The sequence below is a fragment of the Musa acuminata genome, chromosome BXJ1-3, assembly GCF_036884655.1.
Source record: "Musa acuminata AAA Group cultivar baxijiao chromosome BXJ1-3, Cavendish_Baxijiao_AAA, whole genome shotgun sequence".
NCBI lineage: Eukaryota > Viridiplantae > Streptophyta > Magnoliopsida > Zingiberales > Musaceae > Musa > Musa acuminata.
The window spans coordinates 3,981,054-4,008,547 of record NC_088329.1 but is presented as its reverse complement, the minus strand read 5'-3'; the positions used below and the strand labels follow the sequence as shown (position 1 = coordinate 4,008,547).

Below are 27,494 nucleotides of genomic sequence, written 5' to 3'. Positions count from 1 at the left end.
CTGCTCATGAGCAGACCGAGATCGTAGTCTCTAGCCGACGCTGTTATTAGTGGGTCAACTCACATTCCAGTCAAGGAGGAAGAAGACAAATTCAAACAGATCAACGGTTCCCACCTCATCAATCTCAACCGACACGGTCACCAGATCAAAACAAGGATATGCTGAAGAAGTTGGGGAGGAAGCTGAGCAGGGTGTCGACCCTTATAATAACCCAAACCCTCAAGAAGAGAAGGCCATCAAGACCTCCTCCTCTTCCCTCTCAAGGTCAATTTCCTCCTCCTCCTCTTCCTCCTCCCACAATGCCCTTCCACCGTCACCACCATCACGACCACTCCACCACCGCCCCCTTCCTCTTCCCCCAGGCCCAGTCCACTGTCCTCCCTGATCCCTCCACCTTCTTCTCCCCTTCACTTCTTTCCTCTCCCCTTCCCACCAATTCCTTCTTCCAGAACTTCACCCTTAAGAATGGCGACCAGCCTGAGTACATCCACCCATACCTCGTCAAAGCCTCCTCCTCCTCTCTCACCTTCTGCTACCCATCCCGCTTCCACACCCCCGCCTACATCTACCAGTCCTTCACCCCCGACCTCACCATCTCCTCCTCCGACTCCTCCGGTCGGCACGTTGTCTCGTCCTTCGACGACCTCAGCGTCACCGTTGACCTTCCCCCTGCCCTCCGCTTCTTCCTCGTCCGCGGCAGTCCATTCATCACCTGCGCCACCCTAGGCGGATCCGCCGCCCCCTTCTCGATCTCCTCGGTCAACGCCTTCATCGACGTGTCCGCCAACGCCGCCCGCACCAAGCACACGCTCCGGCTCAACAGCGGGCAGACCTTCCTCTGCTACTCTTCGTCGCCGCTGCAGCTGTCACAGCAAGGCAACTCGCTGCTCACGACGCCGGACTTCGCGGGCGTCGTCCGGGTCGCCTTCCTTCCGGACCCGGGACTCGAGGCCGTCCTCGACCAGTTCAGCGCCTGCTACCCGGTGTCCGGGGAGGCCTCCTTCGACCGGCCGTTCTGCGTGGAGTACAAGTGGGAGAAGAAGGGGTGGGGCGACCTGCTCCTCCTCGCCCACCCTCTTCACCTCCGTCTCCTCTCTTCCGATGGCAGCCGCGTCTCCGTGCTGAAGGATTTCAAGTACAACAGCATCGATGGTGAGCTCGTCGGGGTCGTGGGCGATTCGTGGTTGTTGAAGACGGAGACGGTTCCGATCACCTGGCATTCGACAAAAGGCACCAACGAGGACGGTTACGCGGAGATCATGTCCGCCCTTTCCAAGGACGTCAACGGCTTGACTTCTGCTCCGATCACGACCACTTCGTCCTACTTCTACGGGAAGGCCATCGCTCGAGCTGCTCGGTTGGCTTTGATTGCGGAGGAAGTCGGATTTCCCGATGTCATCCCCATCGTGCAGCAGTTCTTGAAGGATTCAATCACTCCGTGGTTGGATGGGAGCTTCAATGGAAATGGCTTCTTGTATGATCCGAAATGGGGTGGCATGGTCACGAAGCAGGGATCAACCGACTCTGGTGCAGATTTTGGGTTCGGGATCTTCAACGATCATCATTACCATCTAGGTTACTTCCTCTATGCGATCGCTGTGCTTGCCAAGTTTGACCCAGCATGGGCGAGGATGTACAGGCCGCAGGCTTACTCCATGATGGCTGATTTCATGACATTGTCTCGCAAGCAACAAGCCAAATATACCCGATTGAGATGCTTCGATGTCTGGAAGCTGCATTCTTGGGCAGGAGGACTGACAGAGTTTGCGGATGGGCGGAATCAAGAGAGTACCAGCGAAGCCGTGAATGCTTATTATTCAGCAGCTCTAATGGGATTAAGCTATGGGGACACTCACCTTGTGTCGATCGGTTCGACACTTGCGGCATTTGAGATTCAGGCTGCGGAGACATGGTGGCATGTTAAGGAGGGAGAAGGATTGTATGAGGATGACTTCACCAGGGACAACAGAGTGGTAGGAGTCTTGTGGGCTAACAAGAGAGACAGTGGCCTGTGGTTTGCTCCTGCTGAATGGAAAGAATGCCGGCTTGGAATTCAGGTTTTGCCACTATTGCCCATAACTGAGGTTCTGTTCCGTGATGTTGGATTTGTCCAGGAGCTGGTGAAGTGGACCTTACCTGCTTTGTCAAGGGAAGGGGTTGCGGAAGGATGGAAGGGGTTTGTTTATGCAATGGAAGGAGTGTATGATAAAGAGACAGCTTTGGAGAAAACAAGAGGATTAAATGGGTATGATGATGGTAACTCACTTTCTAATTTGCTCTGGTGGCTTCATAGTAGAGGTGATAGTGGGGAAGGGAGCTTGGGTTGGGTAAGAAATGGCTGGTTTGGTCACTACTGTCACTGAAGAGAGCTGATGTACGTGATACATCACACTGCAGCTGTTGTTTTAGATGTTAAAGGATTCCACAGGTGTGTTTATAGTCATCAAATAACTTTGAGGAGATTGATAGCAAGCCAATAAGAAAATGAATGTCACAAGCTTATGATACTACCACTGCCAGAGGGCATATGATTGTTGAAATTTAAACATAAATATTGTTTAGCGTTGATACTGGAAGAGACCAGCAGCAGTTGATTTGTTGTTTGCTTGATATGAGAAATAAAGTTTGATTTGAGGATATGAAGGTAGATTTATTGATTTGTTTTCTATGTGAGATTATTGTTATAGGAAACCATTGTTTGTGTTATGATAATAAAATTTTTATGTGTTGACTTGTGTACTCTGCGGAAATAATTCATCTATGTACCACCATTTAAGTATGGATACAAAAGTGCAGCTGCCAATTGCATAAAATTTGAAAATCAGGATTCATTTACTCTGTAATCATCTTAGAAATACTTGTGTGAAAAACAGAACACACTCCTGATCAAAGGAACAAACACATAATTCCTTAAATCATTAGTATGCAATTTCTTTATAACTTGTACTTACAACATATTTATAGTCATCTGCTGAATGGTAGAAGTAATTGAGACTTGATTAGAATTTTTGATCTCATTGTTGAAGTGATCTTTTTCTCATCATGCAAAGAAAATGTACTCCATTTTGGATAGTACAGGTGTATGATGTATCATACATTTTCTCAGACAGTTGAAGAGAAACATTTGTTGTACATTTAAATATATCTCCCATTAATGACTTCAAGACAAAACCATATTTAGGGTTTGTTTCTTCTTAGTACACATCATTATTTATACTGAGATGTACTAGATTTTCTTTCTTGATTTGAATAAATAATCAAGAGCTTGTAACAATTATTTTCTTGTACATATAATAACTATCCAATTTAAAGGAGGTCTTTGAATAATAGAAGTAGTGGATTGGTATGTAACGGTTCACTTTTGCAATATCTTGGATGCTCTACTCCAGGCTCAATGATAATACATGACATTTTGATGCTTGAGAAGAGCTTATGTGCTCATTACTCCCACTTAGGTATAATGTCTAGCTGTCCTTTTGCTTTTTAACCTTTTATTGGTTGATATCCAAAAAAACATCAAGAGATATGGAGCAGTATAATTTGAAATTTAGATATGAAGAGAAAAATTAAATGATTGGAAGTTTAGACCTTTTAGATTCGAAATACTGAGAATGGGTTCAAAAGTTAGACAATTGAAAGTTGAACTTATTAGATTTAAAATGTTGAAAAGGAGTTCTGTCCTTACTGAATTGGCCTTTTCTTCTGTTTTGCTAAGTAGAAATTGAGTATGTTTCTCCAGTTTGGTTCTGATAAAAACGGTGAAACTAGGACAAAATGTCAATATATATCTTCCCATTTATGTCCAATGCTAGCAATCAGATGGCTTATGATGCTTTAAACAGTAATTTCTTTCTTGTTAACTGAAATTGCTTGCTGCATGTCTTCTCTTACTATCGGCCAATGTGTCTAGTGATGATTCTATGAATTGCTTGCTAATGTCTTGTCAGCCTTGGTTCTTGCATGTCTACTTGTGATTCTACAAAGTTTTATTTCTTCTTTTGCACACGAGATAAATCCATGACATTTGTTTTTCTAAGGCATTAGTCAAATTTGAATGTATAACTGTTTCAGCTGTAGCATATCCGTTAACAATTTTATTTGAAGACTTGCCTAAATCCCTGTGTATCGATGCTACTCCAATGTGGCAGCTGCTACATGTTAGAAAGTTTTTCCTGATTGAAAGTTCTTTCTTTATGTGTTTATGTCAACTTCAGGAGAAACATATTCCTCATGCTTTAAAATTTTACTATCACTGGGCAAGAATTTTTTGAAATTTACTTGAGCTATGATGATCATGAGGAAGATTGTGGCATTCGACAGCCAGTTCAGGTCACGGCTAGGACATCCATACCGGAGAGAATGAGGAGCATGGTCTTGTGCTACATTTTAAAGGACAAATCAAAATCTTGAGACTTTCAACTACAGTATTTTGGGAACACGATATTGTGCATGAATTGGTGCAATCGAATCAAAAGTAAGAATCTCAGATTGATTCTGCTTTTAGGTCAAGCCATCTTTATGATGTGTAAAATCTTTGAGAAGATAACATTGGACCTTTTTCTTTGTCTTGTTCATGGATGTTGCTCTGTGAGATATTTATCTAAGGATTGAAATATCATACCGTACTGAAGTTTCGAGATTCCCTCGATACAGTATGATACTGTATACCGAACGGTATATATATATATATATATATATATATATATATATATATATATATATATATATATATATATATATATATATATATATATAATACCGTCCAATGACGAGCGGTCCGTGTACTGGTCTATTGACGGACCGTTACGTACCGCCCGGTATGGATGGTATTATTCAAAATTGAAGATCTTAGATGATATTACTAAATAAGCTCATCAAAATTTTTTGACTTCGTTCTTTAGAGAATGTCCTGAAATCTCCATTAAGGAAAATTTGAGCATGTTGACCAATCCAAGTGTGTAAGGTACTAAGTCCACGGATGTTGTAAAATATAAATGTGTTTCTGGGCGGGAGCAGTGAACCTATCATGGATTTGTTTATTTCTGTTTTAGCCGAAGTTGGTTTTAGATCATTTGCTTTATTTGTCTGAAGTACCTGTGGATATTTTCTTGATAACACTATATCTTCCATTAGTTTGTGAACTCTAATGTAGCTACTTCTGCATATGACAAATCATTCTCTCACACAACCAATTTATTATTGTTACGAAGTATTCTTTAGTTTTCAAATGACCTATTTTACTCCACCTGGATTAATATTTCATGCACTTATAGCTACAATTATAGATTCCAGTCGTTGTTGCATGTAGTTTAATTGACAACTTCATACTTATTAACTAGCCACCTATTAATTAATGTTATGATGTTTTGCATCTTTCATTTAAACATTTCTAAGATGTTTAAAGCGTTTTGATTTATTTGTATCAAATTGCGACTTAATTGTAAGAGTCATAATTTTTAGCACCTGGGTTTCTATAATCATCAGTGATACAGCCTCTTGGAGGGCAAGATCTCTAGGCCCATGTGTTTTATTCTTTAAATTGTTCTGGATTGTGGTAAATAAATTTGTTGACATTTGGATTTACTAGTTCACTAACACAATGAATGACATAGGAAGGTGATGTTTGAACAGAAGATAAGCGAGGGAAATGAAATGTCACACACTTAATATAGTTTATCAACCTAATTTTCTTCTAGTGCTTTATGGGTTTAGTGAATGCATGTCTCTTGATTATGTTATTAGCTCCAGTTCCTAATTCGAGGGAAGACCATGGGGAGTTCTTTGTCTTAAAATTGTTGTGGTTTATGTTTACTTCTCTTGATGTTGCCTACACTATAACACGTTTTTGACTTGAAATTTTGTCTTCTTGCACTCTGCTTGTAAAATGTTTGTGTTCTTGAGGCTCAGAAATTGGAGAGTAACTTTTGTTTCTTCTTATTGAAAGGAAATAAGCTGATTTTGAAGGTGGAAGGAAGCGTTGCTAAGTTCCCAATGCCAATATGCCATCTAAAATCAGACAGAAGAAGACCAGTAAAGTTGCTCGTTTGAAGGGAAAATCTTCAAAAGGGAGGTAAGATAGAAAGCTGACTGACACTTAAATCAACTTAACATGAGCTGGCAGAAGAGTTTTCTTGGAACAAATAATGAGAATATATTAGCTAAAGTTGATCAGAAATAGCTGTAGGTCCATGTAGCTGATCCAAGATAATTGAGACATGACTTTCTTGTAATAGTAATAGTCATCTTCATATTTAACCTTTGCTTTTTAACATAGTTAAACAGTGATCTGCAGAACTATCAGAGTCATCAGAAGACATCTCTTTAAGCTTTGCATCATTGATAGTCAGCAATGATGTACCTCTCATTCTTTCTCCCTCTTTCTTTCTTCAAGGAGAAGGCATGCACCCAACATGTCATTTCAAGAGACTGAAACAAATATTTCCCAGCATCTCATTTCGCAAGAATTACTAAGGACATATCAAGCAATTGCCAAAGGTTGCACGGAGACATCTTACAGGAGCTCAAGCCACAACTCCATGTAAGTGACATCTTATTCTTCTTGTTCGATATGCATATCTCAGTAATCTATAGATAGCTGTTTTATTGCTCTCTCTGTGTCTCTTAGAATCTTACCTTTTCAAAGTATATGGAAAGGGGAGGGAAAGCACCTTTGACAAGATATGGCATTAGAAAATTGAAAGGGAGCACTACTCATCCTCCCACCTTACTCATCCTACTGTATCTAAAGAGCTGCCTACTTGACAATGGCTCGTATCATCACCACCTGCATCAACTTTTTCTATGTTCTCAGCCCCTTCAACCTCCCACTTGCTTTTGTTCCTATTCCTCAGATGCAGTAGCATGACAAAGATGTCCATCTTATTATATAGAGTGAATAGAACACGCATCCCAACGTGTCTAATAAGATCCATAACAAGCTCTGATCCTCTATGTCTCATAAGATTCCACCATCACTTCTCAACTAGATAGAAAGTGAGAAAGAAGGAAAGCAAATTGTAGCTATTACCATTGGAAGATCAATGGAATGTCATGTAGGTTTCAAGTTGACATAACCAGCTATGGGGATCCATTGACATCTATTCTTTCTCCCGGAGGCACTGGCTGCTACTGTGGGAAATTGAGGCACATGAAGGTCGTCAGGCTAACACCGAGTTCAGTTGACTTTCCTCACTGGCTGCATGCCTCCACTTCTGAACCCAACCAATAGGGTGTAACCAAAGCATAAAACTGGAGGTGGGAAGCATCTGTGGAGAAGTCAATATATGTTTCAAATGCCTTTCTTGCTGTAACACATGGTGGTGCCTCTCTCCCTCCCTTGATATCATGTTGGAAAATTTAAAAAAAAAAAAGGGAAAAAAGTATCTAACTACTGAAACTAAAGATGAAGTGATAGGAAACAATTCCATATGGGTTGTTTGTTTCATGGAAAAGGAGCTTAATGGAAGTCTATAATACTTGTTAGCATCTCAGCTTTTGTTTTCTGTCAGGAGAGGAGACCCACAAAGCTGAATATAGTAGAAAAAAAGGAGGTGGATTCTCCACCACTTCAGTGGGCCAGTGGCATGTTGGTTCAGACAACATTGAAAAAGAGGTACCCATATAGAATATGAACTCACCACTTCACCAGATCCAAGAATAAGTTGAAAAGGCAACCCCTCTAAATGTGCTAGCACTGCTTGTATCTTTCTTCATCTATAAGACATGTTAGATCGCATGGTCATACGAACTTTGAATGAGATCTGAGGTGCATATGGAAGTAGAAACACATCTTAAATATTCATTAATGCCTAAATTCTTATAGAATTGCTTGTGTTTCTGAGGCCATGCTATCTTGACAGTATGGAGGTCCACTCTGAGAGGGACAAAGTTTACATTCCATTTCCATAGTCCATGAAATTTGAGATGCCTGAGATATATGATTTAGAGCAGTAAGCGATGCTCCCTGATTTCCATACGACTTGCTGCAGTTTGTAGATGATCAGTGTGGCCCATCTCAACACATTGCTTGCACGGATCTGCTTCTTTGATGTAATCCATACATTCACTTTCTTCTTTTACAAGCTTCTTTATAATAAATATGGTTTCAATTTTGTTTTTTCTTACAGGTTATCCCTTTGTGGCTGATATGGACAATATTCACCCTCATCCGGAGTTTGACATGTGGCCACCGTAACGCCAAAAACAATGACTGAGTTCACTGATAGATATATCACATTATGTCAAGAAAATCAAGGAATATTTCCTTAACCATGAGTGGTTAAGGATCGACTATAAAATGTGGACGCTGATATAGTCTGAGGTTGAACATTCTCTTTTATCCCTCCCTTGTTCATTTTGAAATACTAACCTGAGCTTTGAAGGACCATGTCAATAGCCTCATCGGATATCGATCTTCTGCTATGAACATTTCCTTAGCTATATGTGGGGAGCCTCGGGCAGCACCAAATCTTGTAATGCAGATCATATCTGAATCAAGTGGTGGCCACCGACATTAGCTGACAATGGTGGCGTATTAAAGTCATGGTCTAATGCGTCAAGGTAGCTGATGCACGTCTCTTCTTGATGAATTCTATTTATTTGGCAACATCTTGGCTGCAGATGGAGCATTCTCCAAGTTTCCTGGTAAAAGATGCTGTTTAATCTGTCATCATCAGCTTGTTTTCTTATCAGGATTTGGGTGATCGACTCCACTGGCGCTGCCATCAACGGATGATAAGCATCTTAAATGCTGTCAGGCTGTGGCTTTCAAGCTCAAGCACCGATGGATGAAACGAAGGAGCTGCCGCATGGTGACGGTAACAGTAGGTATGTACGAGGAAGCTGCATGTCCTAACATCTGTTATCTATTACTGCAGGAACAGTCGACCCACCTCCCCCATGTGTTCCTCCACCAGCGGCACGTCACTCTTTTTGTGGGGCCAGATGAACATGTGGCGCATGCGCGACTGCTGGTAGATGGTGCCGGTGGGGCCCAGGTGGCATCCACGGTGGTCCACGCTGTCCCCCGGCCAAATCTCGGTGGTCACTTTCTTTGACTTGTTTGTGTGATTCTAAACTAGTTTTTTACTATTACTATCATTTTATCTGAAATCTTTTAGTTACCTCTTCATTTTGCCTTTAGTACTATGGAAACAATTAAAAGAAAACAAACTCTCCTTTGAAGAAAATAAATAAATTTCAAAATCTTTGAGGAGTATGACACCACAAGCATATGTTAAACAAAGAAACTATATGGAAATAAACCTCGGATAGATAAAAAAAAATCTTTTTATTATTTTAAAAGTTTAATCCTTTGTTTTAACTCAGATTATAATTAGATGTATACTTTGTATATAAAAACTGTTGTATTAGAACTTGTGGAGTTCTGCAAGGATGTTATATATCTACAACCCATCTAGTGAATATGCTGCATGATTATTGGACAACAATTAAATTGAAAAATATAAATTATCATCATTTTCTAATTATTTACTGATAAGAGACTAATCAACTCTCTTTTTTTTTGTTCTTCTTTTCTTTCTGGTAGGAACAAGGGTGAAGAAGAGTTGTGCTTTGGTGGTTGATGAGATAGATGGCAAGCTTGCTCTGAGAAGGTCCCCCATGCATGATAAGAAAGAGAAGCATTGTTTTCAGCAGAAAACTACATATCAGCAGGCTGATGGGATGCCTTCTCTGTCGAGATTCACATGTTCTTTCAAGTGCATGGAATTTGGTGCCTTCACTGATTTAATGAGCCGTCTCTATCTGCTTGCAGTGGGAGTGGGAGTGGGGTCACTTTGTTGGCTTGCCAGCTCTCCTTGGCACAAAGGGCTATGTTCAAAGAGGTGGGATGCATACGACGAGGATGGCCGGCAGCTTCATCACGGTAACTTATTTTTCCTTTTTATTCCTTTTATTGTTGTGAGGGAATTTGACATAGAAAATTTTTCATGAGTATTTTCATTTTTTTTTCATAAATGATAACAAATTTGGATAAAACAATGATTTGATTAATAAGTCTTGGGTCAGTGGATTGATTACTGGTCAGATCAACCAACCAATCTTAATATTTTACCTGAAAGGTATAAAAGTTATGTTTTGTATATAAAGTGAAAAAAATACTAAAAATATAAGAGTTATATTTTTCTATTAACTACTTTTATTATTAATACCTCTCACTAATAATGGTTATAAATGGGATTAAAAACAGGGCTTTAATTATGTTTGGAGAGTTTAAAAATAAACTTACTATCAAATGAAGTATATGAGGTTTGAACTTGAGATTCATGACTTGTGTAACAATATATTATTTATTGAACTTGTATGTTAATTCTCAACTCCAACTAATCTTTTTTTTTTTTTAATAGGATGAAATATTAACACTCCTTTACTAAAAATATAAAGATGATAATATTATAAATCTATTAAACATGTTATGGCTCATTAATTTATCTTCTTAGATATACCATAGTGTCAAAAAAAATACTCTATTTTATTATTATTATTATTATTATTATTATTATTTAAAAAAATACTATATATTTGATCACCTACGATGCGGGACAAAAAAATCTTAAAAAGGAGCGTAAACATACAGATCATATCTCATCAAAAGCTTAAGCTTTTGGCATGACATAATTGGAGGAGAACAAAACAAATGCAATTAAGATTTCTTGGAAGCAAGTCCCAACATTTGGACGCAAAGAATTCCCGGTCATTTATGGCCTGATTTGAACATGATAGAGTTGGTCCACCGCACAGGTCCGACGAGGATTTTCTCTAATCATACCTCTAAAATGGATATTCCAATTCCAGCATCAGATCCATACCACAATCCACTGATGACATCCGACCATCTATTTCGACCATCAATTGTCCGATCACAATTGAATCCTTGCAATTAGTTGAGAGAATCCAACCCCTTATTTTTATATGAAGCATTTGCCTAATGTGTTGTTATCAGAAGAAAAAGTCAAAATCACATCATCATTAAAAGAAAATAAATATTAATATTAAATCAGATTGACATTTCTCATATAAAAATTATAATTTTATTTGAATTAAATTAATTTATATAACTTCGTACAATTATAGGTTAAAGTCTATTTTAGCCTTTGTAATCTTGGTCATGCATCTCTTTGTTGAATCTCGGATTTTGATGATAAAATCAATTGATGGGTTATTTGATCTAATCCATATTATTGAGTTAAGTATGCAGGATTAACTACGATAACCAGAAAACACAAAGCAAGAATACCGGAGTCAAGTTCGATGAACGTTTAAGAGTCCGAAGAATCGTCGGAGATGATGATGGAACCAACCGAGAAGAAATCGGGAACCTGTTGGAAGTTCGCCGAAGAGATCGTCGGAGGTTCACAGAGATCACCGAGGAGTCTCGGCTACTCATTAAAGTCATCACAAGTTCGGGAGCGTGCTTGGACCCCGTCGGAAGAAGTTCGTCGGAAAGCTCACCGGAACAAGACTTGACGCTCGCGGTTGATAAATTGCTTAGGATGTGTTTTGTTATGTAGTTCACTTGTAATTAGGATTAGGATTAAGAAGATAATCCTATATCCTGGTTAGGGGCCAACTGGGGCCAAAGTCAGATTTGGTTTGGGCTAAAAGTAAGCCAAACCAAGTGAACCGGAGAGCTAGGCGATGGCACCGCCTGGCTGGGCGGTGGCACCTCCAGCACCGGGAACCCTAAGAGAATTCAAATTTTGGAGCCCAAAATTTGAATCCTCTTGAGGCCTATAAATACCCCTCAAATCTCAGCTGAGATTACAACTTTTTGAGAAGCATTTTGATTGAGAGAAAAGTCTTAGAAAGTCTTAGCAAGTCTTGTTTTCAATTTGTTAGAGAGTTCTCCTCCTTCTTTCTTATTGAAAATTTGTAAGAGGTTGAACTGCTTGTAAAATGTTGTAAGAGGGGTGTTTACCCTTCCATTTCAAGAGATTTGCCAGTGGAAGGTGGGAGCCTCATCGAAGAGGGGCATCGCAAGTGGAGTAGGTCATTTGACCGAACCACTCTAAAAATCGGCGTAATCTCTGGTTTGCATTTTATTATTGTCATTTACATTACTGCAAATCTTCTTACTGCTTTAGTTCCTTATTACCCTTGCTGCGCAACTTTAAGAATACGCTTTCAAGTTAAACTTTTCAAGTTCCGTTCTTATCGTACGAAAGATTTTGTTAAAATCGAAGTTTTAATCCGCTGCACTAATTCACCCCCCCTCTTAGTGCCGCTCCGATCCTAACAAGTGGTATCAGAGCAAGGTTATCTCTCATATTTGGTTTAACACCCAAGAGAGATGGCTTACTCCGGCATGCAAGAGGGCCACTCTATTGCACGACCACCTTTGTTTAATGGGTCGGATTACACATATTGGAAGACTCGCATGAGGATCTTCCTCATTTCTATGGACTTTGAGCTTTGGTCTATTGTTGAGAATGGATTTCAAAAATCTTCTCTTCCGATGAGCGAATGGAATGAATCGGAGAAGAAGGTTTTTGCTTTAAATGCAAAGGCTATGAATGCCTTGTTTTGTGCATTAGACAAAAACGAATTTAATCGTGTTTCAATGTGTGATTCGACTTTTGATATTTGGAGAACTCTTGAGGTTACTCATGAAGGCACTAGCCGAGTGAAAGAGTCCAAAATCAACATCCTTGTGCACTCTTATGAACTTTTCCGAATGAAACCAAGTGAGTCCATCGGAGACATGTACACCCAGTTTACGGATGTCATCAATGGACTCAAAGCTCTTGGTAAAGATTTTACTAACTTTGAACTAGTAACTAAAATCTTAAGATCTCTCCCTAAAAGTTGGGATCCAAAAATTACGGTCATTCAAGATGCCAAAGACCTTAAAGCATTCCCTCTTGAAGAACTCATTGGGTCTCTAATGACCTACGAAATGACATGTCAAGCTCACGACGAGCTCGAGAACCCCCTTCCAAAGAACAGGAAGGATATGACACTCAAATCACAAGAAGACCACTTGAAAGGAACATCAAGTGATGAGGACAGTGACAATGACATTGCACTTTTGACTCAAAAATTTTAAAAATATTTAAGAAAGAACAAATTTAAAAATAATACAAAAAATAAATTTGAACAAAAGAAGGACCAAGTGATTTGCTATGAATGTAAAAAACCGGGACACTATAAGAACGATTGTCCTCAAGCCAAAAAGAGAACATCAAAGAAGAAGGCGTTCAAGGCAACGTGGGATGATTCAAGCGCATCCGAAGAAGAGGAGTCCAACACCGAGCAAGTTGCTCATTACGCGCTAATGGCGTTAGGAGAAGAGGTATGCGATTTATTTAATGAAGATTTATCTTTTGAAGAACTATCTATCGCTTTTCATGAATTATTTGATGAATATAGAATTGTTAGCAAGAAGTTAAGTATCTTAAAGAAAGAGCATGCTTTGCTACAAGATAAGTTTGATAGTCTTCAAACTCCTCCATGCTCTAAGTGTGAGCACTTAGAAGCATTAAAAAATGAAAATTTGCTTCTTAAGGAAACCTTAAACAAGGGTCCTACACAAGGGTCCTAAACAAGTTTAAGGTTGGTAGCAAAGGATTAGATATGATTCTTGCACACAAGGGTCACATCGCAAATAGAAATGGAATTGGATTTGTAAAAGGATTACATCAAAATCCTACCACTTTCATAAAAGGACCTACATTACATGTTTCCTCTTATATGAAATGCAACTTTTGTTGCAAATCCGGACATATTGCCTACAAATGCCTATTTAGAAAAATTAGTTCACAAAAATTAATATGGGTTCCTAAAGGAACTATAAAGAATTCAATAATAAATAACAAAGTTAGTGGGTCAATTTTTTAGGCACCCAAAATCAAATGGGTACCTAAAAATCATCCTCTTTTGTAGACAAACCCACAAGCTAGGAGCAAGAGATGGTATCTCGATAGTGGATGCTCAAGACATATGACTGGAGATCCATCTCATTTCTCTATGCTCACTAGCAAAGAAGAAGGTTACGTTACCTTCGGAGACAACAACAAGGGCAAAATCATTGGCAAGGGAACTATTGGTAACAAATTTAATTTTTCCATTGATGATGTCTTACTAGTTGATGGATTGAAACATAATCTCTTGAGTATTAGTCAACTATGCGATAAAGGTTACATCGTTAGATTTGAATCAAATATGTGCATTATTGAAAAACCAAATCATAACATGACTATGATTGCTTTAAAACAAAATAATGTCTATACCATCAATCTTGATGAACTAAGTAATGAAATGTGTTTCTCCGCCGTAAATGATGATGCTTGGCTTTGGCATAGGAGATTAGGCCATGCAAGCATGAAAACAATATCTAAGATCTCATCTCAAGAATTAGTACGAGGAATTCCAAATATAAAGTTTATTAAGGACAAAGTATGCGATGCATGTCAACTAGGCAAACAAATAAAAACAAGCTTCAAACCAAAAAATCAAATTAGCACCACTAGACCATTACAATTGATCCATTTGGACTTATTTGGACCAATTGATATAACAAGTCTAGGTGGAAGCAAATATGCTTTTGTGATTGTGGATGACTACTCTAGATACACTTGGACATATTTCTTAGCTCACAAAAGTGATTGCTTTAAGTGTTTCTCTAAATTTTGTAAACTCACTCAAAACGAAAAAGGCTTCATGATTTCATCAATTCGGAGTGATCACGGTGGTGAATTTCAAAACCATGACTTTCAAAATTTTTGCGAAGTTAATGGATACAATCACAACTTCTCAACTCCAAGAAATCCTCAACAAAATGGTGTAGTTGAAAGAAAAAATAGAAACATACAAGAAATGGCAAGAACTATGTTAAATGAACATAGTTTACCCAAATATTTTTGGGTCGAAGCCGTAAATACGGCTTGCTACATCATGAATATGGTTCTAATAAGACCATCTCTATCAAAAACTCCCTATGAATTATGGAATAACAAAAAACCAAATATTTTTTATTTTAAAGGTTTTGGTTGTAAATGCTTTATTTTAAATGAAAATGATGCCTTAGGTAAATTTGATGCTAAATCCGATGAAGGCGTCTTTCTTGGCTACTCTTCCGTTTCTAAGGCTTTTCGGATTTTTAATAAAAGAACCTTAGTAATAGAAGAGTCTATTCATGTAGTTTTTAATGAAATTTCCGATTTAAAGAAAAATGATTTTGATGATGATCTTGGTTTTGATAATTTGAATTTAAATGAACCCTCTCCTCAAAATAGCCATTTGAATGCATCTTCTTCCGAAATTTCTTTACCAAAAGAATGGAAGTATGTAGATGCTCATCCAAAAGAGCAAATTATAGGAGATACATCAAAAGGGGTTCAAACTCGTTCTTCTTTCAAAAATTTCTGTGCTAACGTCGCTTTCCTTTCTCAAATTGAACCTAAATGCATTGACAAAGCCTTAAAAGATATTTTTGGGTCATTGCAATGCAAGAAGAATTGAACCAATTTGAGAGGAATGAGGTATGAAAGCTTGTTCCTAAACCAAGTGACCACTTAGTCATAGGTACTAAGTGGGTCTTTAGAAACAAGCAAGACGAAAATGGTATCGTGGTTAGAAACAAGGCTAGATTAGTGGCCAAAGGTTTCAACCAAGAAGAAGGTATCGATTACGAAGAAACCTTCGCTCCCGTGGCTCGATTAGAAGCCATAAGGATGCTCCTTGCCTATGCTAGTAGTAATAATTTTAAACTATTTCAAATGGATGTTAAAAGTGCCTTCTTAAATGGTTTTATTTCCGAAGAAGTATATGTCGAACAACCTCCCGGATTTGAAAATACTCTTTTTCCTAATCATGTATTCAAAATACTCTATGACTTGAAACAAGCTCCTAGAGCTTGGTATGAAAGGCTTAGTTCCTTTCTTATTTTAAATAATTTTACCAAAGGTAAGGTTGATACTACATTGTTTATTAAACATTTTGAAAATAATTTTCTTATTGTGCAAATTTATGTTGACGATATTATTTTTGGCTCTTCGGATGAATCACTATGTGAATCATTTGCCAAATCTATGAGTCATGAATTCGAAATGAGTTTAATGGGGGAATTTACTTTCTTTTTAGGATTACAAATCAAACAACTTAAGGATGGTATATTTATTAACCAATCTAAATACACATTAGAATTGTTAAAACGATTTAACATGGATAATTCAAAAGCAATAAACACCCATATGAGTATTGCGACTAAGTTAGATATGGATGAAAATAGTGAAAATTTCGATCAAAAAACATATAGGGGAATGATAGGTAGTCTACTCTACCTTACCGCGACTAGACCGGATATTATGTTTAGTGTAGGACTTTGTGCTAGGTTTCAATCAAATCCTAAATTATCTCATCTCAAAAGTGTTAAAAGAATATTTAGGTATCTTAAAGGAACTCCAAATTTAGGATTATGGTATCCAAAATCTGAAAATTTTGATTTAATAGCCTATGCGGATGCCGATTTTGGCGGATGCAGAATAGATAGAAAAAGTACATCCGGAACATGCCAATTTTTAGGACATGCACTTGTTTCTTGGACTTCCAAGAAACAAAATTCAGTTGCACTATCTACGGCAGAAGCCGAATACATAGCTGCAAGTGCATGTTGTGCACAAGTCATTTGGATGAAAAATACATTAGAAGACTATGAAATTCACTTTAAAAATATTCCCATAAAATGTGATAATACTAGTGCCATATGTCTTACTAAAAATCCAATTCAGCATTCTAGAACTAAGCACATCGACGTTAGGCATCATTTCATACGCGATCATGTCCTTAACAATAATGTTGTTCTAGAATTCATCGACACAAAGCATCAATTAGCAGATATATTCACAAAAGCCTTGAATGAAGACCAATTTGAATTCATTAGAAGGGAATTAGGTATGTTAAATTGTCCCTAAACAATAAACTTGTTTGATTGGATTTTCCGTAAAGTTTTTCATCTTCTTTCCATCTCTCATTCTCGTTCAAATTCCATATGACATGTTGTGAAATCTCGAAATCGACTTTGATTACTTGATTATGAATTTCAAGTTAGCGATTTGATTTAAATAAGTTTTATCTAAATCATAATCTTGATCTTGCAAAATTGGAATCACAAATAATATCTTTTGGCATTCATGAATTGATACTTACAAATATGAAAGTATTGGCATTCATGACTTGAATTTGATTGAAACATTGTATGCTTAAATTAATCATTCTCCTATGTTTCAAAAATTCTTTAAATGCCTTATGTGATGATTAAAAAGTAATGTTGAGATTTTCATGAATTTGACGATTTGAATGAGTTTGTATTCGAATTATGATCTTGACTTCGTGAAATTACTACTTGAATTTTTTATCCCAATCTCTCTCTTATACATCTACAATTTCTGTTATTCATAGAAAGAAGAGATTAGATAATATGAATGCATGCTGAATTTTCCTCTAAAATGAACTCTGCGTAAATATTTTTGCATACTTAATTTTCAATGATAAAATCGTTGTATGACAAAATATGTGCTTCAAGTCTCATTTTCCTTTTTGTTGATGACAAAGGGGGAGAAAAGTGATGACTTATATCATTCTTAATAGCATGACAAAATATGAATTGCAAAATTCTTGAGAAAAGTGATCGATCGATGATTATCTTATATGCCTTGCAAAATCCTTGAAAATATCGTAAGATTGATTGATCATATTGAATGCATGTCTAAAATGTATAATCATGCAATTCAAGTTGAAAATCTTTCTCTTGTCATAGTAAAATTTGTCTCTTATCTTTCGACTTGAAAAAGATTTTCATCAAAGTTTCGCATTTACATTATGCTTAATGAGAATAACGATAAGTTCTACGGTTAGAGCTTATCGGTTTATACTTGAATTCAATGATGAAATTCAAGTGTTTTATCTTCTCATAATATGGCATATAGATAGGGGGAGTTACGTTTAACTCCGTCATCAATTGATTGTCATCATAAAAAAGGGGGAGATTGTTGAATCTCGGATTTTGATGATAAAATCAATTGATGGGTTATTTGATCTAATCCATATTATTGAGTTAAGTATGCAGGATTAACTACGATAACCAGAAAATACAAAGCAAGAATACCGGAGTCAAGTTCGATGAACGTTTAAGAGTCCGAAGAATCGTCGGAGATGATGATGGAACCAACCGAGAAGAAATCGGGAACCTGTTGGAAGTTCGCCGAAGAGATCGTGGGAGGTTCGCAGAGATCACCGAGAAGTCTCGGCTACTCATTAAAGTCATCATAAGTTCGGGAGCGTGCTTGGACCCCGTCGGAAGAAGTTCGTCGGAAAGCTCGCCGGAACAAGACTTGACGCTCGCGGTTGATAAATTGCTTAGGATGTGTTTTGTTATGTAGTTCACTTGTAATTAGGATTAGGATTAAGAAGATAATCCTATATCCTGGTTAGGGGCCAATTGGGGCCAAAGTCAGATTTGGTTTGGGCTAAAAGTAAGCCAAACCAAGTGAACCGGAGAGCCAGGCGGTGGCACCGCATGGCTGGGCGGTGACACCTCCTTGGCTGGGCGGTTGCACCGTCCAGCACCCGAGCGCTGGGCGGTGGCACCGCCTGGCTGGGCGGTGGCACCTCCAGCACCGGGAACCCTAAGAGAATTCAAATTTTGGAGCCCAAAATTTGAATCCTCCTGAGGCCTATAAATACCCCTCAAATCTCAGCTGAGATTACAACTTTTTGAGAAGCATTTTGATCGAGAGAAAAGTCTTAGAAAGTCTTAGCAAGTCTTGTTTTCAATTTGTTAGAGAGTTCTCCTCCTTCTTTCTTATTGAAAATTTGTAAGAGGTTGAACTGTTTGTAAAAGGTTGTAAGAGGGGTGTTTACCCTTCCATTTCAAGAGATTTGCTAGTGAAGGTGGGAGCCTCATCGAAGAGGGGCATCGCAAGTGGAGTAGGTCATTTGACCGAACCACTCTAAAAATCGGCGTAATCTCTGGTTTGCATTTTATTATTGTCATTTACATTACTGCAAATCTTCTTACTGCTTTAGTTCCTTATTACCCTTGCTGTGCAACTTTAAGAATACGCTTTCAAGTTAAACTTTTCAAGTTCCGTTCTTATCGTACGAAAGATTTTGTTAAAATCGAAGTTTTAATCCGCTGCACTAATTCACCCCCCCCCTCTTAGTGCCGCTCCGATCCTAACACTCTTAATACTCATGTCTAAAATAACTTATATATTTTTAATCCTTATAGTCTAAAATAACTTATGCATCTCTTAAGCCCTTATGATTTACTCATATCTAAAAAAACTCATACATTTTAAAAAACGTAACAGATAAGCACCTCACATCAAATATGAGTTAATAGATGTTAAAGTCTATTTATGCTGATTCATAATAAATTATTAATATAATGATATATATATAATTTAAGTTTTAAAAAAATTAAGACCTCCATCAATGGCGGGAGGAGGTGTCATCGTGGAAGCGACTACCAACAGTAGCACCGAGTCGCTGCTACCTAGTAGGGCATTGTACGCCCATAGCCTCTCCTACATTAATGACGAGCTTAGGAGCTTCCGATCCATAAGGGTTGGGGAGGGGTGGGGAGGAAGATACACACATAGTCGTTGCTACCAACTCTTGGGTATCTTCCTCCCCACCCCTCCTCATTTCATCCCCAATTGCTTCTTTCATTTGCTCTCCGTCTTCATGATGCCATGCTTCGCGGGAGGTGGCTTATAAGGTATTATGGTATTAGTCGGGATCAAAGCAGATGTTGTTCACAGCGACAGGCAGTGTTGTGGTGGTCAACATGGTGGTATACGCCCTCAAGTTAGTGAGTGACATTAGGTAACTCATAAGCTCATCGTTAGTGAGGGAGAGGTCATGTGCATACAACACCATGCTAGACAACAACGACTCGGTGCTGTTGGTGATGGTTGCTTCCATGGTGACGCCTCATCTAGCTATTGATAGAGGTCTCAATTTTAAACTTTAATTATATATATCATTATATTAATGATTTATTATAAGTTAGCAAATATTGTAAGCTTATTCTAACGTCGATTAACTCAGACTTAATGGGAGATACTTATATGCTATATTTTTTAAAATATAAAAATTATTTTAGATACGAGTAAATCATAAGGGTTTAAAAGATCCATGACCAAAATTATAAGGGCTAGAATGAATTAATCATAAATTACATGTATCATTATATTAATAGTTTATTATGAGTCAATATGCGTAAATTAAATTATGAAGTTAGTTAACTTAGACTTTACGGAAGAGATTTATATGTTATATTTTTTAAAATATATGAGTTATTTTAGATACGAGTAAACCATAGATCTATAGTTATAGTTAAGGGTTAAAATGAATCATAATCTAAAAAATGATTGAATCTCGATTTATAATTTATCGTAAGTGCTTTAATTTGAATTTTATTTATTTTATTATGTCATGTTTGTCTCGTGGCCAAACTCGTTACTTACTTTATCTCGAGATATCTTTTTCCGATAGGGGCATTTTAGTCACAACACGTACCACCACCCTCCGGGCTATATATCACCGCTCTCCTCCGCCCTCTCAACTTTAGTCGCGAAGCCTCTCCACGCCAAATAGAGCCGTAAAAAGGAAGCTTCTTGCTCGCCGGAAACTCGAGCTCCCGCATCCACCTCCCAAGTTGGTGGTTCCCTCCGTCGCCGGGTCCCGAGGCGATCCCCGGCGAAGCCTCGGTGCTGCTGGTCCCCGAGGAAGTCGATCCCCCGCCGCGTTCGCCACATGATGGGGTTTTCCCTTATCCCGATGATGACGTCAACTCGGCTCCTCTGGTCCACCTCCTTCTTCCGCCATAAGAGCGCCGCCGTCTTCCTCTAACCGGTCAAGAAGTCCTCCGTCTTTAGATATAGTGTCTATACATATAGCGTGAGATCGGGTGATGGATCGTGTTCGTCTGATCTTTGATTCCTCCTCGTCGCGCGGCCGCCACGGGCAGCGGATGCTCCTGTTAGGCGGCGGCGGCGGCGGCGGTAGCAGTCCGGTCTTCGGAGGTGGGTTGTATCATCTTGAGCCTTCGTTTCCGATACTGCCCTTGAGAGTATCCACGTCGATGGCTTACTGAGGGTGTTTTCCAAATTACAGGGGCGAGATCGGCGTTGGCTGCAGCGGAGGGCGCGAACAAGCGGCGGCCGTTCTTCACGTCGCCGGAAGAGCTCTTGGAGGAGGAGTACTACTACGACGAGCAGCAGCCGGACAAGAAGCGCCGCCTCTCGCCGGAGCAGGTAATAGTCTACATCTCCTCCCTCCACCTTTTGATCATCTCATGAGTTGCTATTGGTGGATCTTGATGTGAGTGCGTGAGAACAAAACGAAGACAAAACAGCAAACGAGACAATGATAGGAACAGTAAATCTATTACATCGGTAGAAAATTCTACCGATGTATGGCCACGAGGACATGTGTTTGATCAAATTCCCGCTGCCATATGGCCTGTTGTGTTGTTTCTTGTTGTGAACATGGGCATGAATGACCCTCATCACCTGTTGCGTGTCAGTCGCTTAACTCTACATGAAACCTGAAGATAGAAACAAAGGAGATCGAACTGTTGGGAGGTAGAGAGAGAGAGAGAGAGAGAGTTGCCCTGCTTCGTTGGATGCATGCTTAGTTTAAAGGAAGAATATGTTCTTGGTTGGGTGTTGGCTTTAGGAAACAGTGATGTATCAGAATAAATGCTGGATTTGATCGAATGAAGTAACATAAAGTGTTGAAGTAAAAGGTACGCTTACTGGAGCGGAGCTTCGAGGCGGAGAACAAGCTGGAGCCGGAGCGGAAGAGCGAGCTGGCCCGGACGCTTGGCCTGCAGCCGCGGCAGGTGGCGGTGTGGTTCCAGAACCGCCGCGCCCGGTGGAAGACGAAGCAGCTGGAGCACGACTTCGACCGCCTCAAATCCTCCTACGGCTCTCTTCTCTCCGACCATGACTCCCTCCTCAAGGAAAACGACCGCCTCCGATCCCAGGCAATCTCTCTTTCTTTCTCTCCCTCTCTGGTAAAGTAGTGCAATTCGCAGTTCAATCAACAAGAGTTTCACCAATCGTAACAAGGAATCGGTTCTACCTGGGTCTCCATCAACTGTGCAATTTGACCATTCCTAATGGTGGAGAATGTCATTCGTTGTCTTCTTTTGTTGGGAGAAAGAGAAAGAGGGAAAGAAAGGAATGCTTTTGTTCTCACCGCACCATGAGAAAGCGACCATTAACATTGCCTACGTGAGATTCCAACACGTTGAACCTTCACTGTGATCTCTCAGGTGATCTCACTGACCGAGAAGCTCCAGAGCAGGACAGCAGCTTCAGCGGGAGCCGCGGGGATCGCCGGGACGAAATCAGACGTTCAGGCCGCCGCATCAGTCGCCGATCCTGCGACCCTGGCCGTCCAGACGAAGGCGGAGGACAGGCTGAGCGCGGGGAGCGGCGGGAGCGCGGTGGTCGACGGGGAGGCCGCCAAGCAGCTGGTGGACAGCAGCGAGGTGTCCTACTTCCCGGAGGGCTACCACTGCATGGGCCCCGTCGACGGCGGCCGGGTTCACTCGGAAGAGGAGGACGTGAGCGACGAGGGGTGCAACTACTACTCCGACGGCATGTTCGCGGCGGAGCACCACCACCAGGATGAAGTGGATGCGCAGCTGGATTGGTGGGTTTGGAGCTGAGCAAAAACGGAGATCTCTCTCTTTCTCCTCTTCCTCCTCCTCCCTTCCCTCATCTCTACTAGTGTTCACTAGTAAGCAATGCTGAGTTAGTGTATGATGATGATATGCTCTGTGTCATGTCCGAGGAGAAGACTCTTTCTGTGCATTGTAGTGTTGCTATTATATCCTTTGTGAGGATTGCTGTGGTTACAATTAGCATCGGTGTCAACAGCTTATAATATCAGATCTATATTTGTTCCATTGCATGATTCATCCAAAATTCTGCATTTATACTCTCTTCTTTGGCATTAACTGTTGAAGCTTTCTGATACATAATTCTCTTTCACCATCAACACGAGAAGGAACAACATGTTCCTTCTAATATTCTTACTGAAATTATACTTTTGATGATGGAAAAATAATGCCCAGTCAAGAACTGTGATCGATCTGTCAATTGCACTCCACAAGACATGGATTCAGGGAGAGCCAATCCGTGGATGCTGTGGACAGTTCTTCCTCGAAAAAGACTCTGTTCGATCCTATCTGTTAAGAGAGAAGATAAGCAGGATGATAGTAGAAGAGTATTTTTACCTCTGCTAAGGGTTGAAACATCTGCGATAGCTGCACTTTTGGCTTCTTTATGTGGATTGAGCACTCTAACACGATTCTCTTCTCTATTGATGCTGATCTCGACCGTGATGTTGCTTGTTCCTTCAGGCTTTGGCTCTGCAACGAGTGGTTTAGCTTGCAGTCGATGCTTGTTGCTTGCATCTTGTGCATCGGTTGCCACTTCTACTTGGTGTCCGAGGAGGACTGGGGAAAGAAGACATCAACATGGACGGAGGAAGGAAGGAGGGATTGGAGAAAGGTAAAGCCAAAATGACAGACAGCAAACCTACACAGGGGACTATGATTTCTCTTTCACAGAGACAACGCAGAGAAAAAGGAGCGAGGAAAGGTAAAGCCACTATGATAGACGGCAGCAGGTTCAGAAATCAGATTCACTGCACTTCCGATGTTGATCTCTAACTTTCCTTTCATGTTTTTAATACTATGCTTCGACAGAGAATACATCAAAGCAAATAAGTAATAATAATGCGAATATTTGTCTCCTATCATAGTTCGACACATAGCCTCAAGACAAAAAATCACTATGCCAACATTCGTCAAACATAAATTATTTTCAATCCGGATCGACTATAAAAGCAATCTAGGATATGTTTATCAAAATCTAACATTTTTATTTTAATATTTCTTTTAATTTATCTCGTACTTGACTTAGGCATCAGAAGAACTAAGTCAAGAACTACCATCCAACATTACTATGTAATGTATAATAAACAAACATAGAAAGCACATTACGTAAATCGAGAGATTTCTAACACAAGTTGAGCTAAAATTGAGTCGAGATCATTTATTCCAAGTCGACAATTGATCTTTCCTCCGTCATTTTGACTCTAAAAGGAGGATCGACGTAATACGAGAGTATCGTCCTATTGATTCTTTGAACAATCACCCTAGTGAAGATGCCCCACTCCTCACCTATACTACTTTCACTAACTTTAGACGACCGTAGATGTTCCCTACCATCAGCACTTTTGAGGCCTCTCACATCTCTTTCTAATACCAAAGATTGTTCACTAACTTTGGAATCTCCTCATCGTCGATCGCATCGACTAACATGGTAGTTATGACCAAAAATTTTCATTAACATGATACAATATGTGTAGGCTCTAATGGGGTAAACAGTCTATCATTCACTTCAGTATGTAGTTAGGCCAACTCATAATTATTTATACTTCGTAACAACAACCATTGCCTCCGGTGCCAATGAGCATCCCTCAGCTAACCGAAGCACTTAACTCTTTTCCTAGAAGGTAAGTAAGGGAAAAGTCTTATTAATAGCATGTTGCGACTAGTCAAAACTTGTTGGGAAAAGATTATATATAGAATTATATCAATCGAATGATTTTTTTTTTTTTTTGGTGATCAAATTATTATATTCTTTTTAATCAATGATAGAATCAATCAAATGATTGTTTCTTTTTAGTTATCGCATTCCCTTCCCCTTCTTCGGGCTCTTATCAAAATTATGATAAGTTTCTATATCAGTGAAAACTTCCATATAGTAAGTAAAATGAGTTTCTTCACCACACATAGCTATGATTAATTAATGTTATTTAAATATAATATTTGCATGAATCATAAACATGATTGGTGCAAAAAAATAGTGAATCAATAGTACCTAATATTTATATCTATCTTGAAATTATTAATAGTACTTAATAGTGGATAATCTGATTTGATGTGACACTAATTATTAATTAATTTGCCACGCGGCGTAGTGGTTAGCGTCGCGTGTTCTTTGCCCTCCGTTCATTGCGACGACGGCTCAAAGAATAAGGAAAGATAAGTGCGCATCGACCGAGGCAATTATTGTACGGCAATACATATTATACCAACCTCGCCGTCGACCAAAGCGAGAGAGAGAGAGAGAGAGAGAGAGAGAGCGAGAGGAAGACTATAGCGAACAGCAGCAATGGCGTCCGAGGCACGCGTTGGAGAGGAGGAACCCAAGCAGTTGCCGGTGATCAATGAGCACAAGAGCCTCCTGAATAGTGAGGCACTCTACCAGGTTCTCGCTGCCTGCCGCTTCTTGTCACGCCCTCTCTCTCTCTCTTTGTCTCTCACCATCGCTCGCTTGTGGTAATATGTCCTATCCTGTGCGCAGTATATTCTGGAAACCAGTGTCTACCCACGTGAGCCCGAGGCCATGAAGGAGCTCCGACACATCACGGTCAAACACCCTAGGTACGGTCCAGATTCTTGTTTCCTTTGATAGGGAAAGCATGCTATAAATTCCTCGGCACCTACGAAACAAGTCTTCCTGTTCAATATGATTCAATCTGAGCATTTTCCTGAAAGATTTTTTGGTTGCAAGGTGTTTGATGAAATTACTGATAGAAGAATATAAGCTTCTGCTTAGTTTGATTATATGCAGGGCAGACCTGACTAATGTTTTTGTGCTAATACGAGAGGATAGCAACCTTAAGACTAAGATAATTAATGCAGAAATATCATGGCATCGCTAGTTTAGGATGGTTCGATGATTGGAACTTGTCAATGCGCAGACGTTTTATGGCTGCAGCTGCGGATCAACTGCAGTTCATGAGCATGCTGCTTAAGCTGATCAATGCCAGGAAGACGCTGGAGATTGGCGTCTTCACCGGCAGCTCCCTGTTGGCCACAGCCCTCGCCCTCCCTGAGGATGGCAAGGTAAGAGTTCTCTCTAGTCAAAGCAAGGTTCATGATTTTTTTTTTTTTTTTGTTAGAAATCTATTAATGATGAGTACTAGTCAAAACTAGTCGAGGTTAATACATATTTAGTTAGACACTAACTCAACCCAAAAATTGAAGAGGTTAATACATTCAGATATATGTAATCTGGCTCTTTCGATATTTATCACTGTTCTTTTAGTTCTCTTTTCTATCTCTCCTCATACATGAATATCAGGCCTAGTCTCGGATAGAGATTATCAATGGTCTTTTTGCAGGTATTGGCCATTGATATCAATAGGAAGTACTTCGATCTTGGATTCCCCGTGATCCAAAAGGCTGGGATGGCACACAAGATCGACTTCCGTGAGGGCTTGGCTCTACCCATCTTAGATGAAATCTTGGAGAAGGTAACAGAGAACACTATTAACTTGCGTTTGCATGCACACACTACAGATTTTACATTGTCATATGAGAATGAAAAATTTAGCAGAAACTAACAAAATGGAAAGGAAAAAGAAGAGATTAAAATTGAGAATTGAAAGAATATAGTCGCTATCCTAATGTGAAAGTTTATGATTTCATCCTCATTCATCTTTAATTATTTCTGCACACACTCCATTTAACTTCAAAATTGTGTAAATTCTAATCCAAGACATGACTTCAAATCTTATAAGACTTAGTCTAGTGATCATGAGTTAAAAATTGATTAAAATGGTTGAACCTTCTTATTGAAAGCCGAATGATCACAAGAATGAATTCTATGATAGGTAGGATTCAGTTGACATGAAAGATTCTTCAGTATCTCCCTCCCAATTTTGCAACTATTTCCTTCACTTGTCAAGCTGTTGTTGAACTTTTGGTGATGCAGGAGGAGCACAGTGGATCGTTCGACTTTGCATTTGTGGATGCAGACAAGGCAAACTACATTAACTACCATGAAAGAGTGTTGAAGCTGGTGAGGATGGGGGGCGTGATCGGATATGACAACACCATATGGGGTGGCTTTGTGGTTGTGCCGCCGGGTGAACCGATACCTGAAGAACTCCTGAAAACAAAGCCCGAACCAATCCCTGAAGAATTCCTGAAAATTAAGGACTTGACTGTGGAGTTCAACAAGTTCTTGGCAGCCGATCCACGTATCGAGATCTGTCACCTCTCCATCGCTGATGGCTTCACTCTCTGTCGTCGCATCCATTGACTAAAGTAGAACCTTTTCCTTGTGGTTATGAATCTACCCAACATGCTGCATGCCTTTGTGCAGGAACAAGAAGTCAAGGTAACATTCTAGAGTCTCTATGTCATTACAGAAACCTAGTGTGAGTGTGTTAATCTTCTATGTTACAGAGGTAATAAATTGCATCACTTGTTCTTGTTTGGAACCATTTTCAATGAAAACTTAAATATAAATTGCCTGCATAGCTCCAATTTAAGTATGTGATATTGTATTATCTGATGATGAAATTCTATACCTGAGAACTGAGATTCAGAGGGATGGAGAAGATATAGGACAGGTTGATTGGTTTTATTTTTT

At 39.5% G+C, this 27,494-nt stretch overlaps 4 protein-coding genes across 10 annotated transcripts; all 4 read left to right on the top strand.

Moving 5' to 3' along the window:
- LOC135617565 (glucan endo-1,3-beta-D-glucosidase 1-like) lies at window positions 1-2,739 on the top strand. The gene has a single exon (XM_065117930.1). The coding sequence runs from the start codon at window positions 159-161 to the stop codon at window positions 2,361-2,363; it is 2,205 nt and encodes a 734-aa protein (XP_064974002.1). The 5' UTR covers window positions 1-158; the 3' UTR covers window positions 2,364-2,739.
- On the top strand, window positions 2,508-20,924 carry LOC135617574 (uncharacterized). 7 transcript variants are annotated; one of them, XM_065117990.1, is made up of 9 exons: window positions 2,508-2,644; window positions 5,945-6,070; window positions 6,392-6,538; window positions 7,860-8,049; window positions 8,127-8,559; window positions 8,692-9,039; window positions 9,548-9,614; window positions 9,776-9,886; window positions 20,521-20,924. In XM_065117990.1, exons 6-9 carry the CDS (start codon window positions 8,787-8,789, stop codon window positions 20,594-20,596), a joined length of 507 nt encoding a protein of 168 aa, XP_064974062.1. In that variant the 5' UTR covers window positions 2,508-2,644; window positions 5,945-6,070; window positions 6,392-6,538; window positions 7,860-8,049; window positions 8,127-8,559; window positions 8,692-8,786; the 3' UTR covers window positions 20,597-20,924. The 7 variants fall into 7 exon arrangements, with proteins under 7 accessions (XP_064974062.1, XP_064974055.1, XP_064974051.1 ...); XM_065117983.1 differs by having other exon boundaries at window positions 8,692-9,042; XM_065117979.1 differs by lacking the exon at window positions 20,521-20,924 and adding an exon at window positions 11,212-11,949 and having other exon boundaries at window positions 8,676-8,810; window positions 8,877-9,042; window positions 9,548-9,886.
- LOC135617604 (homeobox-leucine zipper protein HOX16-like) lies at window positions 20,533-22,945 on the top strand. The gene is made up of 4 exons (XM_065118000.1): window positions 20,533-21,050; window positions 21,142-21,281; window positions 21,776-22,015; window positions 22,307-22,945. Exons 1-4 carry the CDS (start codon window positions 20,939-20,941, stop codon window positions 22,703-22,705), a joined length of 891 nt encoding a protein of 296 aa, XP_064974072.1. The 5' UTR covers window positions 20,533-20,938; the 3' UTR covers window positions 22,706-22,945.
- A 2,145-nt stretch (window positions 22,946-25,090) lies between these two features.
- Window positions 25,091-27,379, top strand: LOC135617563 (caffeoyl-CoA O-methyltransferase-like). Its single transcript, XM_065117925.1, has 5 exons — window positions 25,091-25,319; window positions 25,416-25,495; window positions 25,816-25,960; window positions 26,239-26,370; window positions 26,832-27,379. The coding sequence occupies exons 1-5, from the start codon at window positions 25,224-25,226 to the stop codon at window positions 27,159-27,161; spliced, it is 783 nt and encodes a 260-aa protein (XP_064973997.1). The 5' UTR covers window positions 25,091-25,223; the 3' UTR covers window positions 27,162-27,379.
- Window positions 27,380-27,494: the final 115 nt, after the last annotated feature.

What these genes read in the sequence shown, in the direction of transcription:
- LOC135617574 (XM_065117958.1), top strand. Translation starts at nt 8,787, where the DNA reads ATGAAACGAAGGAGCTGCCGCATGGTGACGGTAACAGTAGGTATGTAC. An exon ending in CCCCCGGCCAAATCTCGGTG is followed by an intron (nt 9,043 to 9,547) that starts GTCACTTTCTTT and finishes TCTTTCTGGTAG; the next exon opens with GAACAAGGGTGAAGAAGAGT. An exon ending in TGGCCGGCAGCTTCATCACG is followed by an intron (nt 9,887 to 11,211) that starts GTAACTTATTTT and finishes TATTGAGTTAAG; the next exon opens with TATGCAGGATTAACTACGAT.
- LOC135617604 (XM_065118000.1), top strand. Translation starts at nt 20,939, where the DNA reads ATGGATCGTGTTCGTCTGATCTTTGATTCCTCCTCGTCGCGCGGCCGC. An exon ending in GCCGCCTCTCGCCGGAGCAG is followed by an intron (nt 21,282 to 21,775) that starts GTAATAGTCTAC and finishes TTGAAGTAAAAG; the next exon opens with GTACGCTTACTGGAGCGGAG. An exon ending in ACGACCGCCTCCGATCCCAG is followed by an intron (nt 22,016 to 22,306) that starts GCAATCTCTCTT and finishes GTGATCTCTCAG; the next exon opens with GTGATCTCACTGACCGAGAA.
- LOC135617563 (XM_065117925.1), top strand. Translation starts at nt 25,224, where the DNA reads ATGGCGTCCGAGGCACGCGTTGGAGAGGAGGAACCCAAGCAGTTGCCG. An exon ending in ATAGTGAGGCACTCTACCAG is followed by an intron (nt 25,320 to 25,415) that starts GTTCTCGCTGCC and finishes TCCTGTGCGCAG; the next exon opens with TATATTCTGGAAACCAGTGT. An exon ending in TAGATGAAATCTTGGAGAAG is followed by an intron (nt 26,371 to 26,831) that starts GTAACAGAGAAC and finishes TTGGTGATGCAG; the next exon opens with GAGGAGCACAGTGGATCGTT.
- LOC135617565 (XM_065117930.1), top strand. Translation starts at nt 159, where the DNA reads ATGCTGAAGAAGTTGGGGAGGAAGCTGAGCAGGGTGTCGACCCTTATA.